Source organism: Cryptomeria japonica, chromosome 2 (assembly GCF_030272615.1).
Source record: "Cryptomeria japonica chromosome 2, Sugi_1.0, whole genome shotgun sequence".
Taxonomy (NCBI): Eukaryota; Viridiplantae; Streptophyta; class Pinopsida; order Cupressales; family Cupressaceae; genus Cryptomeria; species Cryptomeria japonica.
The window spans coordinates 570287994-570300291 of record NC_081406.1 but is presented as its reverse complement, the minus strand read 5'-3'; the positions used below and the strand labels follow the sequence as shown (position 1 = coordinate 570300291).

Below are 12298 nucleotides of genomic sequence, written 5' to 3'. Positions count from 1 at the left end.
TTTTACAGGGACAAAAAATATTGAAAAACCCAAAGACCTTTTTTAAGGGAAAAAAATATTAAAACCCATAAGAATTTTTTTTTTCCTATATAAAAAACCGAAACAAACATCGATGCCCATAAGCCATCTTCACGCTTTTCGAGGCACAAAAAACGAGGTACTGAGAAGATGCTAAGTGCACAAAACCTGACTGCCTTCCAACATCAAGTTGGTCAATGATGCCATCTTGCACGTTTCCCATTGCACAGAAAACGAAAAACTGAGAAGAGGCGCTGGCATGAAATTCAAAAAATTCGAATCTCAATGCAGAAACAGAGGTAGATGCAGGTACAGACTTAAAAAAATGAAGTGCGGTGGGCACAAATTTCAAAATTTTTTTTTCGGCTGACCCAAAAAAATCCGAAGACAACCCAAAAATCCTTGCAAAAAATCCAGAAAGAATCTGTTGTCGGAATCTGGATCCGCTGGCTCGAAAATAGAGGCACGAAAATTGAAGCACCCAAAAAATTCTGACAACGACCCAGTTGAGATCTCGAAAAGCCCACCACGAATATGTGCTCAAAATTTTTTTCGACTGAATCTGGAGGGTCAAAACCCTAGCCGAAAATGCAGATTTCCGTCCAAAAATGGCAGAAAAAAATCTGCAGGCAGGAAAAAAACGTGTCACGTGGTTGCGTGAAATGCAGGAGAGACAGGTTGCGGGAGAGGGCAGAAAATAACTAGAAAACCCTAGTAGCTGCAGCCAAAACGAACTGCCAAAGTACCAATTTCGAATAAACAAAGAAATTTTTCAAAAAAAACTGTTAAAAATTCATGACGAATTTTTAATTGAAAAATTATTTCGAAAATAACCAAGGCTCTGATACCATAATACAGATGCAAAAGCATATGGATTTCAAAGAATCGATGTTGTTCAATTAATCAAGGAGACAAAGCTCCTTTAAATAAAGTTACAAAGACAATGTTTCTAAAAGAAACAATCATTAACTAGAGGCGAAATTAGAAACAACTTAAATGACCATTATAACACAAAGAGAAAGATATTATTCTAATAAATATCTGTGGGTGTGGTCTTGACAAAGGTGTGAAACCCATGTCTTCTTTTTATTGTGCCATCAAAATTTAATATTGGAGGGCACTGCTTTGATCAGAGGTTTATAAAAACCTTTTCAATGCATCTCTTTCTTGTATATCAGGCGACTTGGCAGCCAAGATGACATCTCATTTCTTTGAGATAGATTATGGATTCACTTCATAGAGGACATCCAATAGTCTAATTAACATTCCCATGTACAAAACATGATGTAGATGATCGCTATCTTCCTTGGCATTTCACTTCAAAACATTGTTACTTGTATTTGCCACTGCCATTTGGGAGAATATTTCTACTAGTAATGGGGCCACAGCTACTGTAACATTGGCAGACCTGTAAAAAGGAAACATTAAATGAACACTATCAAATCTAGATCTGCAGTATGCCTGTGAAATCTGAGCCTTTGCTTTGCCTCCAGAAATGCTTGCTAGTAAACATCTTTGCGGAATTCTTAAGGCAATGTTGTAACCAAATTCTTTTCAATCAAATTACCAAGAGAGATTAAAATACATATGCAGATATTAACCTACTCATAGGAGTTGTTATTCATGGGACAATGGCAGAACCTAAAAGTCTAAATTTGGCCAAGTTTCAAATAGGGGCCAACACAAATTACATGGTTTGTAAATGAATCAGTGGACTGTTTCATTACTTCAGATGGATAAACTACATAGACACACATACACAAGATTTGATATCATTTGTCAACCCTATAATTTGAGAACTTTTTTTCAATTTTGGAAATGCATCCTTAAGTTTGTATGTATCTCCATCTTGTTAACATTGATAAATATTGAAAGTTCTACTCATGAGATGATGCATTCTTGGCAAGGGGGGTCCAGGGAAGGATAATCTAGATTCTAAACCTAGCAACCTATCACCCATCAACACATGGACATATCCAACGAAAACAAGACACCAGTACTACATGCATTAAATTGCAAAATCTGCTTTGCATGTTACTCACGAGCCTTCAAATTACATAGTTTGTAAATTTACCAATAAACTGCTTCATCACTCTAGATGGATAAACTAAAGATCTATTCCCAACTCCTTTGTTTTTCCTCTCCTCTTAACATAGTCCACAACTCATCTCAACTTTTGTCCTCTATTGTCTATCCCTTTCCATTTTTCTTCTTAAAGGAACATTGCTACCTTTCCAAAGAGAACTTGCCTTTTTCTCTTTCTCTCTACTTGGAAGATGTAACTTTGTTGTATGTTAGCTCTCAATTCAGTGAATCTACTCTTTTCCTACCCTGCTCCCTATTATAAAGAAGCACTCTAGTCCTTCCTTGAAGGATCTTTGTTGGAAGAAATCATGTTGCCCCATCATCAATAAGAATTGCTTCTGCCGAGAAATCGACACACCACTTGCTCAAGAAAGTTAAATAGTTGCTAGTGTGCACATAGGAAGTAACCACAGTTTCCCAAAGAAATAGGAATAGTCACCAATGATGTAAAGAAGGTTAACAACCATGGTTAGGGGAAAGAATGCTAACCCAAAGAAAATGACTTGATGACCTAACATTGCCAAGTCAAGAAAATATAAAAGCTTTGTTCTTTTAAGATGTCAATTGGCCATCAAGAAAAATAATGGTTCCCACAAAGGAAGTGCAGTTGTCATTTTTGCCACATCAACATAAAAGGGCAAACTCAACCAATGTAAGAATACCCAACTACATATGAAAAGAAAAAATCCGTTAATCTTTTGCCTCGATGACTTCCATTGCTGAAAGCAAAATAAAGTGTCCCAGTCATGATCCCGATGAAAGCATGTTGCTCCAACATCTTGTAAGAAGTCAGGAAACAACTCTTAAGAGACCATAAAACATTTGGGGTGCAAGACAACACTTGTAGCCACCAGTAGACAACATGTAAGCAACTCGTAACATAGTTACTGGTAGGTTTGCGGCATAAGAGAACACCTATAACCAATTTGTAGTAACTTCTACCCAATCTGCAACAACTTTTACCCAATCTAGCATTCTAAATATGCATGTTTGACAAAAATCCTATCAGACAAACAACCAAAACTAGAAACAATTTTATTTTGGCCTGCAAGATTGCTTGCAGACTGAAAAGCTCTTACAGGCTCACAAAGTAGAGCTGAGTGCTAGAACTGCCCTTTTAGATTGTGCACAATCCTCAACATGCTTTACCATTAAACTTGTGTACATTAGAAGAAACATTGCTCGTTGCCTCTTTTAGCATTTGGGTGGCCATATCCTAATCTCCTCTATCAAATTTGGCCATTCATTTTCATTCCCCTTGTGGGTTTCTTTCCACCATAGTCCATTCACCTCCTCAAAGTGCTTCTCCTCTTGTAGGAATTGATCCACCATTATCTGTCCACCTTCACCAAGTTCTTCTTTTCCCCTCTCCTCTTGTGGGACTTGACCTACCATTACTAGTTCATCTCTACCAAAAGTCTCCTTTTTCTACTCACTGTTTCTTCTGCAAGTGCAAATCAACACAAACAATATTATCAAAAGCAGGATTTCTCTTAGGCACCTCCTCATCCTCTTCTTTTTCTTCTGCACTTTTTGCATCATAGCCACCAACACCTTCATGTTTCCCAAGGAACATGCTCTCTCTTCTCGAGATTTTGCATAGCTATTCCTTAGGTGGAAAATCTTCCTTGGGACTCAACTCATTCTGCATGATGGTATCAAATAATTTATCCATCAATTCTTCTTCACTCTTCTGTCCATCTCCCTCTGCTGTAATCATAGTTGGAAGTGTGCAGAGACTCTAACCTTTCCCAAGCTGCCCTTTCTTGAATCTCTACAACTCCTGTTCTACCTCTATTTGTGGATTCATCTGCTCCACCTTCATCAGCAGACAGATCTAGGTTTTCGATGCCTCTACAGAAAAATGACTGCAATAGTTTTCTAGTATTTTTTTAACCATCTACCCAACAATTATATTCCAATAAAACAAATCACATATTAAGCTACAACCTTCTCATGGTTTTACAATGATTTGACAATTTATAAATATAAAGTTACCAATTTATAATATCTACAGGAACCCATGACATGGTCCAGTCAACAGGGTTCAATTATGTCCTTCATATGTTTTAACTTGTCAGAAACAGAGACAGACAAGTATGTTATTTTGTTTTGAACTGAATGTAGAATATGCCATTTTGAGACTATTATTATTTTGTCTACATGATAATAGTCTCAAACTGAATGCACAATATCACAAATTTAAATAATAATTCATAAGCAAAATAACATTTTGAACATGATCACAACTTTAAATATGGTTGGCTATTTTAAAGAGGGCCGACTAAAACTATTATCAACCATGAGTGTAGGGCCGACCAAGGCAAAGGTAGCGTAAACAATAAAGTGAGGGGAGCGATTCCCAAAGGGCAGTGTTTAGTTAGAAAGGGGTACAACCCTTGCAAAAGGCAGCCAAGTTGAAAGGGTGTGTCCCCCTAAAGTGGAGGATATAAAAGGAAAATTATTCCTTTGGAGGAGGATCAAAAAAAGGTAATGGAGTAAAAGCATTTTGATCTGAAATCGGGTATCAAGCCATACAAGAGCAGTTCCAGAGCAGAATAAGATCAGATACAACATTCTGAATTCTGAGTTTGAATTCAGAAAAAGTATCCATAAAGGATTATTGAATGAAAATGAACTTTTGATCTATAATCAGAAAATTAGACATGACTTAAACGATAAGCAATTGAGATCGAAGGAGATTAAATCTGATATAAGTGATCTGCATTCAGAAAAACAGAAATCTTGTGATCTAGCAAGTTTTGTGGTACACAATGTGATGATATTGTTTAATAGACAATCTCTTGTATTTTTGATATAGTTAATAATGAGAATTGTTAATCTATCTGTATTCTTTAAATATTTATTTAATTAATTTATTCTCCTACAAACAATCATGTAGGGACTAGTAAGAAAACATGATTAGGAGGGCAGAGATGGGTAGCCCACCTCATGTAGGATGGACAAGAGTTCTTGCCACTTGTGGGCCAAGGGGTGTTATATCCAGTGTTCCACGAAAACGTGTTCCCCCCCAGGCCCAAGTCCCCCCGTTCCCGAAACCCATCCCCGAAACTTTTTCATTTTGTCTCCTCGTCCCCAAGGCCCGTCCCCAATGGCCATGGAACAATGGTTATATCATGCCCTTGGGGTTAGTTGCGAAGAATGTTTCGGGCACCCTATTGTTCTTTCCTCTCCAATCCCTACGACGGTTGGTTGTTGGAAGTGAAACTAAAGAATAGAAGCAAAATTATGTCTGGTTAATAAGCACACATGATTGTGAGGGCAGAGATGGGTTCCCCATCTAAGTAGCCCACCCCATGTTGGATGGACAAGAGTCCTACCACTTGTGGGCCAAGGGGTGTTATATCATGCCCTTGGGCTTAGTTGCGGCCAATGTTCTAGGCACCCTATCGTGCTCTCCTTGCCAATCTCTACTATGGTTGATTATTGGAAATAAAGCTATAGATTAGATCCAAGTATGTGATGTTATTTAACTTAATTGCTTATTTACTTTAAAAGTTCAATAGCTATTGTATGGTTTAATTATAGAATACTATTTGTAAACAAATTATGTTGTGGAATTATTACTTTCGGCAAAAATCAGGTATGCCTCATTTTGGGGGCATTACAATTGGTATTAGAGCATTAATCCTGCCAGCCTGCGGGACAAACATACTTAACCACCATACAATAGTTTTAATTATTCAGCCCCTTTAAGTGAATCAAAGAATAAAATAAAAAAGGCCAACATTGCACTTCTATATGTGTGTGCCTTTCAAATGTATACTTCATGCCTTATGTATATTCGTATGTATGCTTCCTACCTTACATGTATTTATGCTTCATGCCTTACATGTATTTATGCGTATTGCTTCCTGCCTTACATGTATCTTCCTGCCTTGCGTGTATTTATGTGTATTGCTTCCTATGCTTCATGCCTTACATGTATTTATGCTTCATGCCTCATGAGTATTGATTCACACCTTACATGTCTTACATGTATGCTCCATACCTTACGTATATAATTCATTCATTAAGTATATTTGTATGTATGTTTCATGCCTTATGTGTATTTGTGTATATGCTCCAAGCCTTACATGTATTTGTGTGTATACTTGATTCATTAAGTGTATTTGTATGTATGTTTCATGTGTATTTGCATGTATGCTCGATGCCTTGCGTGTATTTATTATTGCTTCATGCCTTACCAGTCTTACATGGATGCTTCATGCCTTGCATGTATTTATGCTTGATGCCTTACATAAATACCTCATGCCGTATGTGTATTGTTTCATGCCTTACATGTATACCTCATGCCTTAGTATATTACTTCATGCCTTACATGGTTTACGTGGATACTTCATGCCTTACATGGTTTATGTGGATACTTCATGCCTTACATGTATTTATGACTATGCTTCATGTATATTTATGGATATGCTTCGTATCTTATGTGTCTTTGTGTGCTTGCGTCATGTGTACCTTTCTCATGTATGCCTTATGTCTTGAATATGTTTTGCATCATGTCTGATGTGTTTTTCGCAAGTTCATGGGTACTTATAACTGTTTCAAGAGTCATATTCTTGCATTCAAATTAAAATGGGGAGCATGTTTTAGATTATTAAGATCCTTCTTTCTGCAAACATGAGTCTCTTAGTCCCCTAAATAACAATAGCAAGACACTAAAGTCATAGGACAATAGCCATAAAATCATGTGAGGAGCAGTCTATAATAACAATACCATCCTCTGGGGCACACTCGTGACAAGTTTACAACTCAAGACTAAACTTATTGATAACCTTGATGGAAGAAAGGAACTTGCTTCAAATTCACAAACAACCACATTTCCATAAATAGAGATTTCTGACAGAATCCAAATTACTGTTCAAAGAGGTTTTTTGATCCAAATGCTTGGTGAGGATTGAGAACATTACATAATATAAATCTCGAAATTTAGAATAGCCAAGGTTAATAGCATGAACATACAATATCAGCATTTCTTGGTGAAACTCAGTAATCTATCGCACTGAAATTTCATAGTTTCCCAATAAATAGACAAAAATTGGAAAGAGTGTGTCAGACCAGACAATGGGAAGCATTAAACCATGACAAATGCTTAAGAAGAAACATCATTTTCCTGGCAAGCCTCTGAGGCCTGCTCCAATATGTGAATACACAGGAAAATTAGTTTGATTGCATCAAATAATGCAAATCAACTTTTGTAGATAAATTTCCTTGGGGTATATTTTCCGCACTTAGCAACTGCTACCTTTAGACTCTAGTAGGTGTGCAGGTAATAAATCTAAATTAATTGACTTTATAGGCACTACTTTCCATTGATAGGAGCCTAAGAAGCACAGTAATCAGTCAGAAATTACTCTAAAACTATTACATATAATCAGCTAAGAATTGAACCAAACCTATTTGCAGTTAAGCTAGTTCTTGACATCAATATAATACAATTCCTTCTGACTTATGTAAAAACCATGAAGGGACCATGGTATATCACATCCAACAATCCTAGGACCAAACTCAAATTGCATTTTTTTTGGGGGACTCTGTTGTATGTCAATTACAGACACCATAGAATTAATGAAAAATATATTACCCATTAACCATTATACTGAAGTTGCTGATTAATAACCAACATATTTTGTACACCCTTGTATGATCGATGGGAACAGAACTAAGATCGAACAAATAGTGAATTACATCAACCTTAACTACTGAAAATTAGACCCTATGCAGTCAGCCATTTTGTAATGTCCCATTCCCGAACTAAGGATAGTTACCATAAGCATTACCCTCAGAGATCATTCAAATTCGAGAAGTATCCCATGGAGACGAATTTGTAAATCAGATTTGAAGAGAGATCAAATGATCTTTATGATCATTATATCAACCATCTCCAAATGGGCGATCTTGTAGATTAATGTCTATTGCGAACCAGTCAAAAAGAGAATAAGGAAGATGATCCCAGCGATTGGAATGTAACAACAAGTCTTCAACGTATACATACTTCTGCTGTCTCAAAGAATAAATAAATGACGCAGCAATACTATACCTAAGACCAAATGATTCACTACGCAGTTACGTGAAAGGATGGTCAATACATACTTGGCAAACATAAGTCAATATAATTACGGGACATTGCAAAGATCTTTTTCGTTATATCAACACTAACATTCTCTCTGAAATAACCATTCACTAGAACAAACCGCCTAAAAGAAAATGTCATCATCCAACTCCAAAGGCATTCCTAGGATGTTTCATACATTCAGTAGTTAAGACTATTGCTGTCCAAGAAGAAGCAAATATTTCGATCAAGAGTTAATTAATTGATGAATGATATGGTTCGTAAACATGGAAGAGGTCCAATTAGACTAATTAAGTCTGTTTGCAAGGGACATGGCTGTTGAGATGCAACTTCTCACATTATGCCCATTCGATGCATATTAAGGGAGAATCACAGACTCACCAAGAAGGGGGTAGATTTGTTTTTCCTATATTCACTTCAGATTTGGAGTGCTCAAGAGATCCATAGAGAAGCCACGTAAAGGTGGTATTTACCCACCCATTTGTAAGGCTAAGACACACGAATAGAGAGTAAGATGAGCAGAGGTGGCATCAAGACATCGCATGGTTATAAAGAGATAAGACTGGAAGAATGATCAGATATAATAATCAGATACATGACTGCTTAAAACGCATGGTCATATGGACAGTATTCCGGAAGAGCGATCAGACACAAGTATTAGGAGCAGAGCCGTAACCTCTTCAACTGTGTGCAGATACCATTTATATATCAGAAACTCAATCATATCGATTTCGTGAGTATCCATAGCACTTGTAATAATTAGAAAGGAATACATCAATTCAGTCACCTTTATATACTCTCACAGATATCATATATCAGTTAGAACCAGAGTTCTGTGACTCACCATGACTCGCCAAAAATCGGTGAGTCACGGGCCGAGTGACCCTTGGCGAGTCCTGGGTGGCTCAGACCTGGACTCGCCGAGTTTTGGCCGAGTCATGGTGATATCTGGGAACATAGGCGAACAACATGAAATTTTTTTACTTTGATTGATCTTTTTCTGATCTGCAGATGTTTTATAGAAATTTGAAGAAGATAAGATGTTGATATTCTCTTTGCGATGTTGAAAATATTCAATATCTAACTGATATTTGCTTTAGAAACTTGAAAAATAATAAAGATAAAGCCTGTTTGTTGTTCATGAATGACAGTAAATTCCCTGTGTGAATTATGAACGCTATCTTCATACATATAGAAGACTCTAACTATCTCTTCTAGTCTTGAACTGTTCGATCAGGTTGGAAAAATGCACAGTTTTAACGCTACCTTTAGGCAATATGCTATTCTCAGAAGGCATGAGTTTATGGAGGATGTGTGTTTATTTATAAACTCGACAAATAATTGACAATGTTTAGTCATAAAACATTGTCAATTATTTAAGGTTTGTTTAATAAAGGGTGCATGAAACAAGTTTTAAATTCTTAAAAATCGCTAAATTTCTTGGGTTTTTCACTTTGCCGAGTCCTGCCAAGTCCTGGCCGATCCGAGTCTCGAGTCCTGAGTCGAGTCACCCTTGCCGAGTCCGCGCCGAGTCCGAGTCCCGTGTCTATGGTTAGAACTCTTCTACGCATTAGGAAGTTATTGCTACATCTAAGAAGTATTACTGCTGATCTATTAAAGTTACTCGGGGTACCTAAGGGATGATAGAAATTATATGACTTGTTCTTTTAATTATATTCCCCCAATCGAGGCCTTAACACAATGATCACAATTGACAGCTTTGTGCAAACAAGTTGACAGCAACAATAATAGGAAAAAATCCGTAGAGATCTATTAAGGGACATTACACATTTGGTCTTTAGCTTTGTACAATCCATGCATTAGTCTTGAAACCCCAGAGAATGACCAAATACCCTTGAACTAACTTGTGACTAAATCAAACAAAGGTGTTAAGGAACACAACTGTTAGGCATAACTCAAAGGTATATTAGTATTACTATATTCCATTGAATCAAGGAAGACAAAAGTTGATCAAAATCTTTTAGCCAAACATGATCAAGACAATATATACCATACATATGAAAGAAAATTTGATTAATACTTTATCAGCTTTATAAAATAATATAAAAAAATTATGTTTTGAATTTTCAATGTAATGATATTTTCTATAAATTATAAATTTATATAAAAAAGATAACATCTCCAAGTACCTTTGTCTCCTATTTTCAAAGATGGTCTCCTGGCAACCTTGGTATTGAGCTTTTATTGTCAATGCATATTGCATGTTTACTTTTTTTTTAAATTACTTAATGCCTTTTTACATACATGTGTTGCATTTAAATTATTATTGTTTGGTTCCTTGTATGCAATACATCTCTTAGACCTTGTAACTCCCCTTAACTAACTTCTTCCAGTTAAATCATCAAGAACCTGGAATTGTGTTTTCAGAGCTGAAGATTATCATGCATATGTTTTATCAAGATTGGGTTGTAGTTTGATCATCATCATTGGTTATAAATTTCACACAATCTTTCAAACTGGAAATACAGCATTTTTCTATCCCCATGTTCTAAATAGCTAATTGCTTTGTGATGATGCTTGTGCAGTTTGGGGCGTGTGCAATCATCCATTCCATCTCCACTGTATAATTAAATGGACTGGTACTCAAAATCGACCACACTGTCCATTGTGTCGAAGAGACTGGCAAATTCAAACTGAGCCTCAATAGCTGAATATTCTACTTGTATATTTCTGTTTTAGATATTTTGGCAATAGACACGTACTTTTTTCTCTGGTACTTAATTTGGATCTTCAAAAAATATGTATCAAAGTTGCTTTTGTGGAGCCTTTTTTTCACTAGTAAATACTTAGTGTAACAACAATGTTTAAAATTATTACCAGTTGTGTGTACAATGCTAAATTCAATATTGATATTTGCAGATACTGCATTGCTAAATCATGAAGTGAGAAAATTGAATTACTCAGATGCTTAAAAGTCTATTAATACTTATTTCTAATTCTAAGAATGGGATACCTGTTGCTGTATTTTGTATATCATGAATCGGGGCTGATCTCAAACTAAATAGAAGCATGTTGCTTGAATCTGTGGCTTGTCTCGGCTTCAGTGCATTTCAAATACATTTTCCCATAACAGTAGTAACTTGGTCATGCGTTTTAGTTTCAGTTGATAACCATAAGTTTGCTTTCTTATGACAGAAAGTTAGACAGTAGCTGACTTGCATTCTAAGCACTATTTCATAGCGAAACAAGATGGTTTTGTATTGTGTAAGTGCCAGCTTAATAGCAAAATGGGACAATTATCCACATGTCATATTAGGTCAGTCCATGGTTCATTTTAAATTATAGTTCATGATTTTGTTAGTTTTAGTTGTGGAACCAGTGGCTACCCTGCTTTGATTTAGGCAGAAGACATTGTAGAACTGCTAGGGATAAGAGAGAAATTAGTGAGGCCATAAAGTGCTACTCTTAAGGTAAGAGAGTACTATTGAGACATTTTCACACATCGCCCCATTGCAAATGGGGACCCCCTCTTTTGCCAGTAGTCTTAGGTATTTTAGGCAGTGTAGCAGCAATCAGGTCTCCCATGAGGTTAGTTTAGAGCTCTATTAGCTTTAGTGCTTAAGTGGTGGATAAGAGTCAAGAGCTTCACTAAGAGGTAATTCTCAATGCAGCCTTCAGGCGAAAAGGGCCAAGTCATGTGATAAGTTTTGTGAATGATGGGCAACTCTCAAGCAAATAGGAAGAGCGCTTCAAAGACCTGATGATGAAGAATGAATATCAAATTTTTTTACAAGCGTGGATGAAAGCAAAAGTGCTCATTTTCCTTGACCTCGAGGAATCCATGACTTGAGGGTCTTGAGTTCTAATTTTCCTTGACCTCAAGGAATCCATGACTTGAGGCTTGATGGCTAGGTCGAATAGGAGTTGCATTATCAATTTTGTTTGCTAAGATAAGTGAGAGTCAAACCAAGCAATTTTTTTCTATGACTTCATGATCAAATGCAAGGACCCAAGACTTGAGAGAGATGTTTGCATTGAGTGCTCAAATTCCTTGACCTCAAGGAATCAACGACTTTGGTGAGATTATCAGCTTTACAAGGGTTGGGCAAAATACTAGGTTTGATGACTTGATGCACA

General features: G+C 36.5%; 1 protein-coding gene across 2 annotated transcripts in view; it reads left to right on the top strand.

Moving 5' to 3' along the window:
* The window catches only part of LOC131043543 (anaphase-promoting complex subunit 11), a 45922-nt gene extending 34826 nt beyond the window's left edge, over positions 1-11096 (top strand). For both annotated transcript variants that reach the window (XM_057976757.2, XM_057976756.2), the window contains one exon: positions 10747-11096. In XM_057976757.2, coding sequence (XP_057832740.1) covers positions 10747-10868 — 122 coding nt within the window. In that variant the 3' untranslated portion in view covers positions 10869-11096. The remainder of the gene's footprint in view (positions 1-10746) is intronic.
* The last annotated feature ends 1202 nt before the right edge of the window (positions 11097-12298 follow it).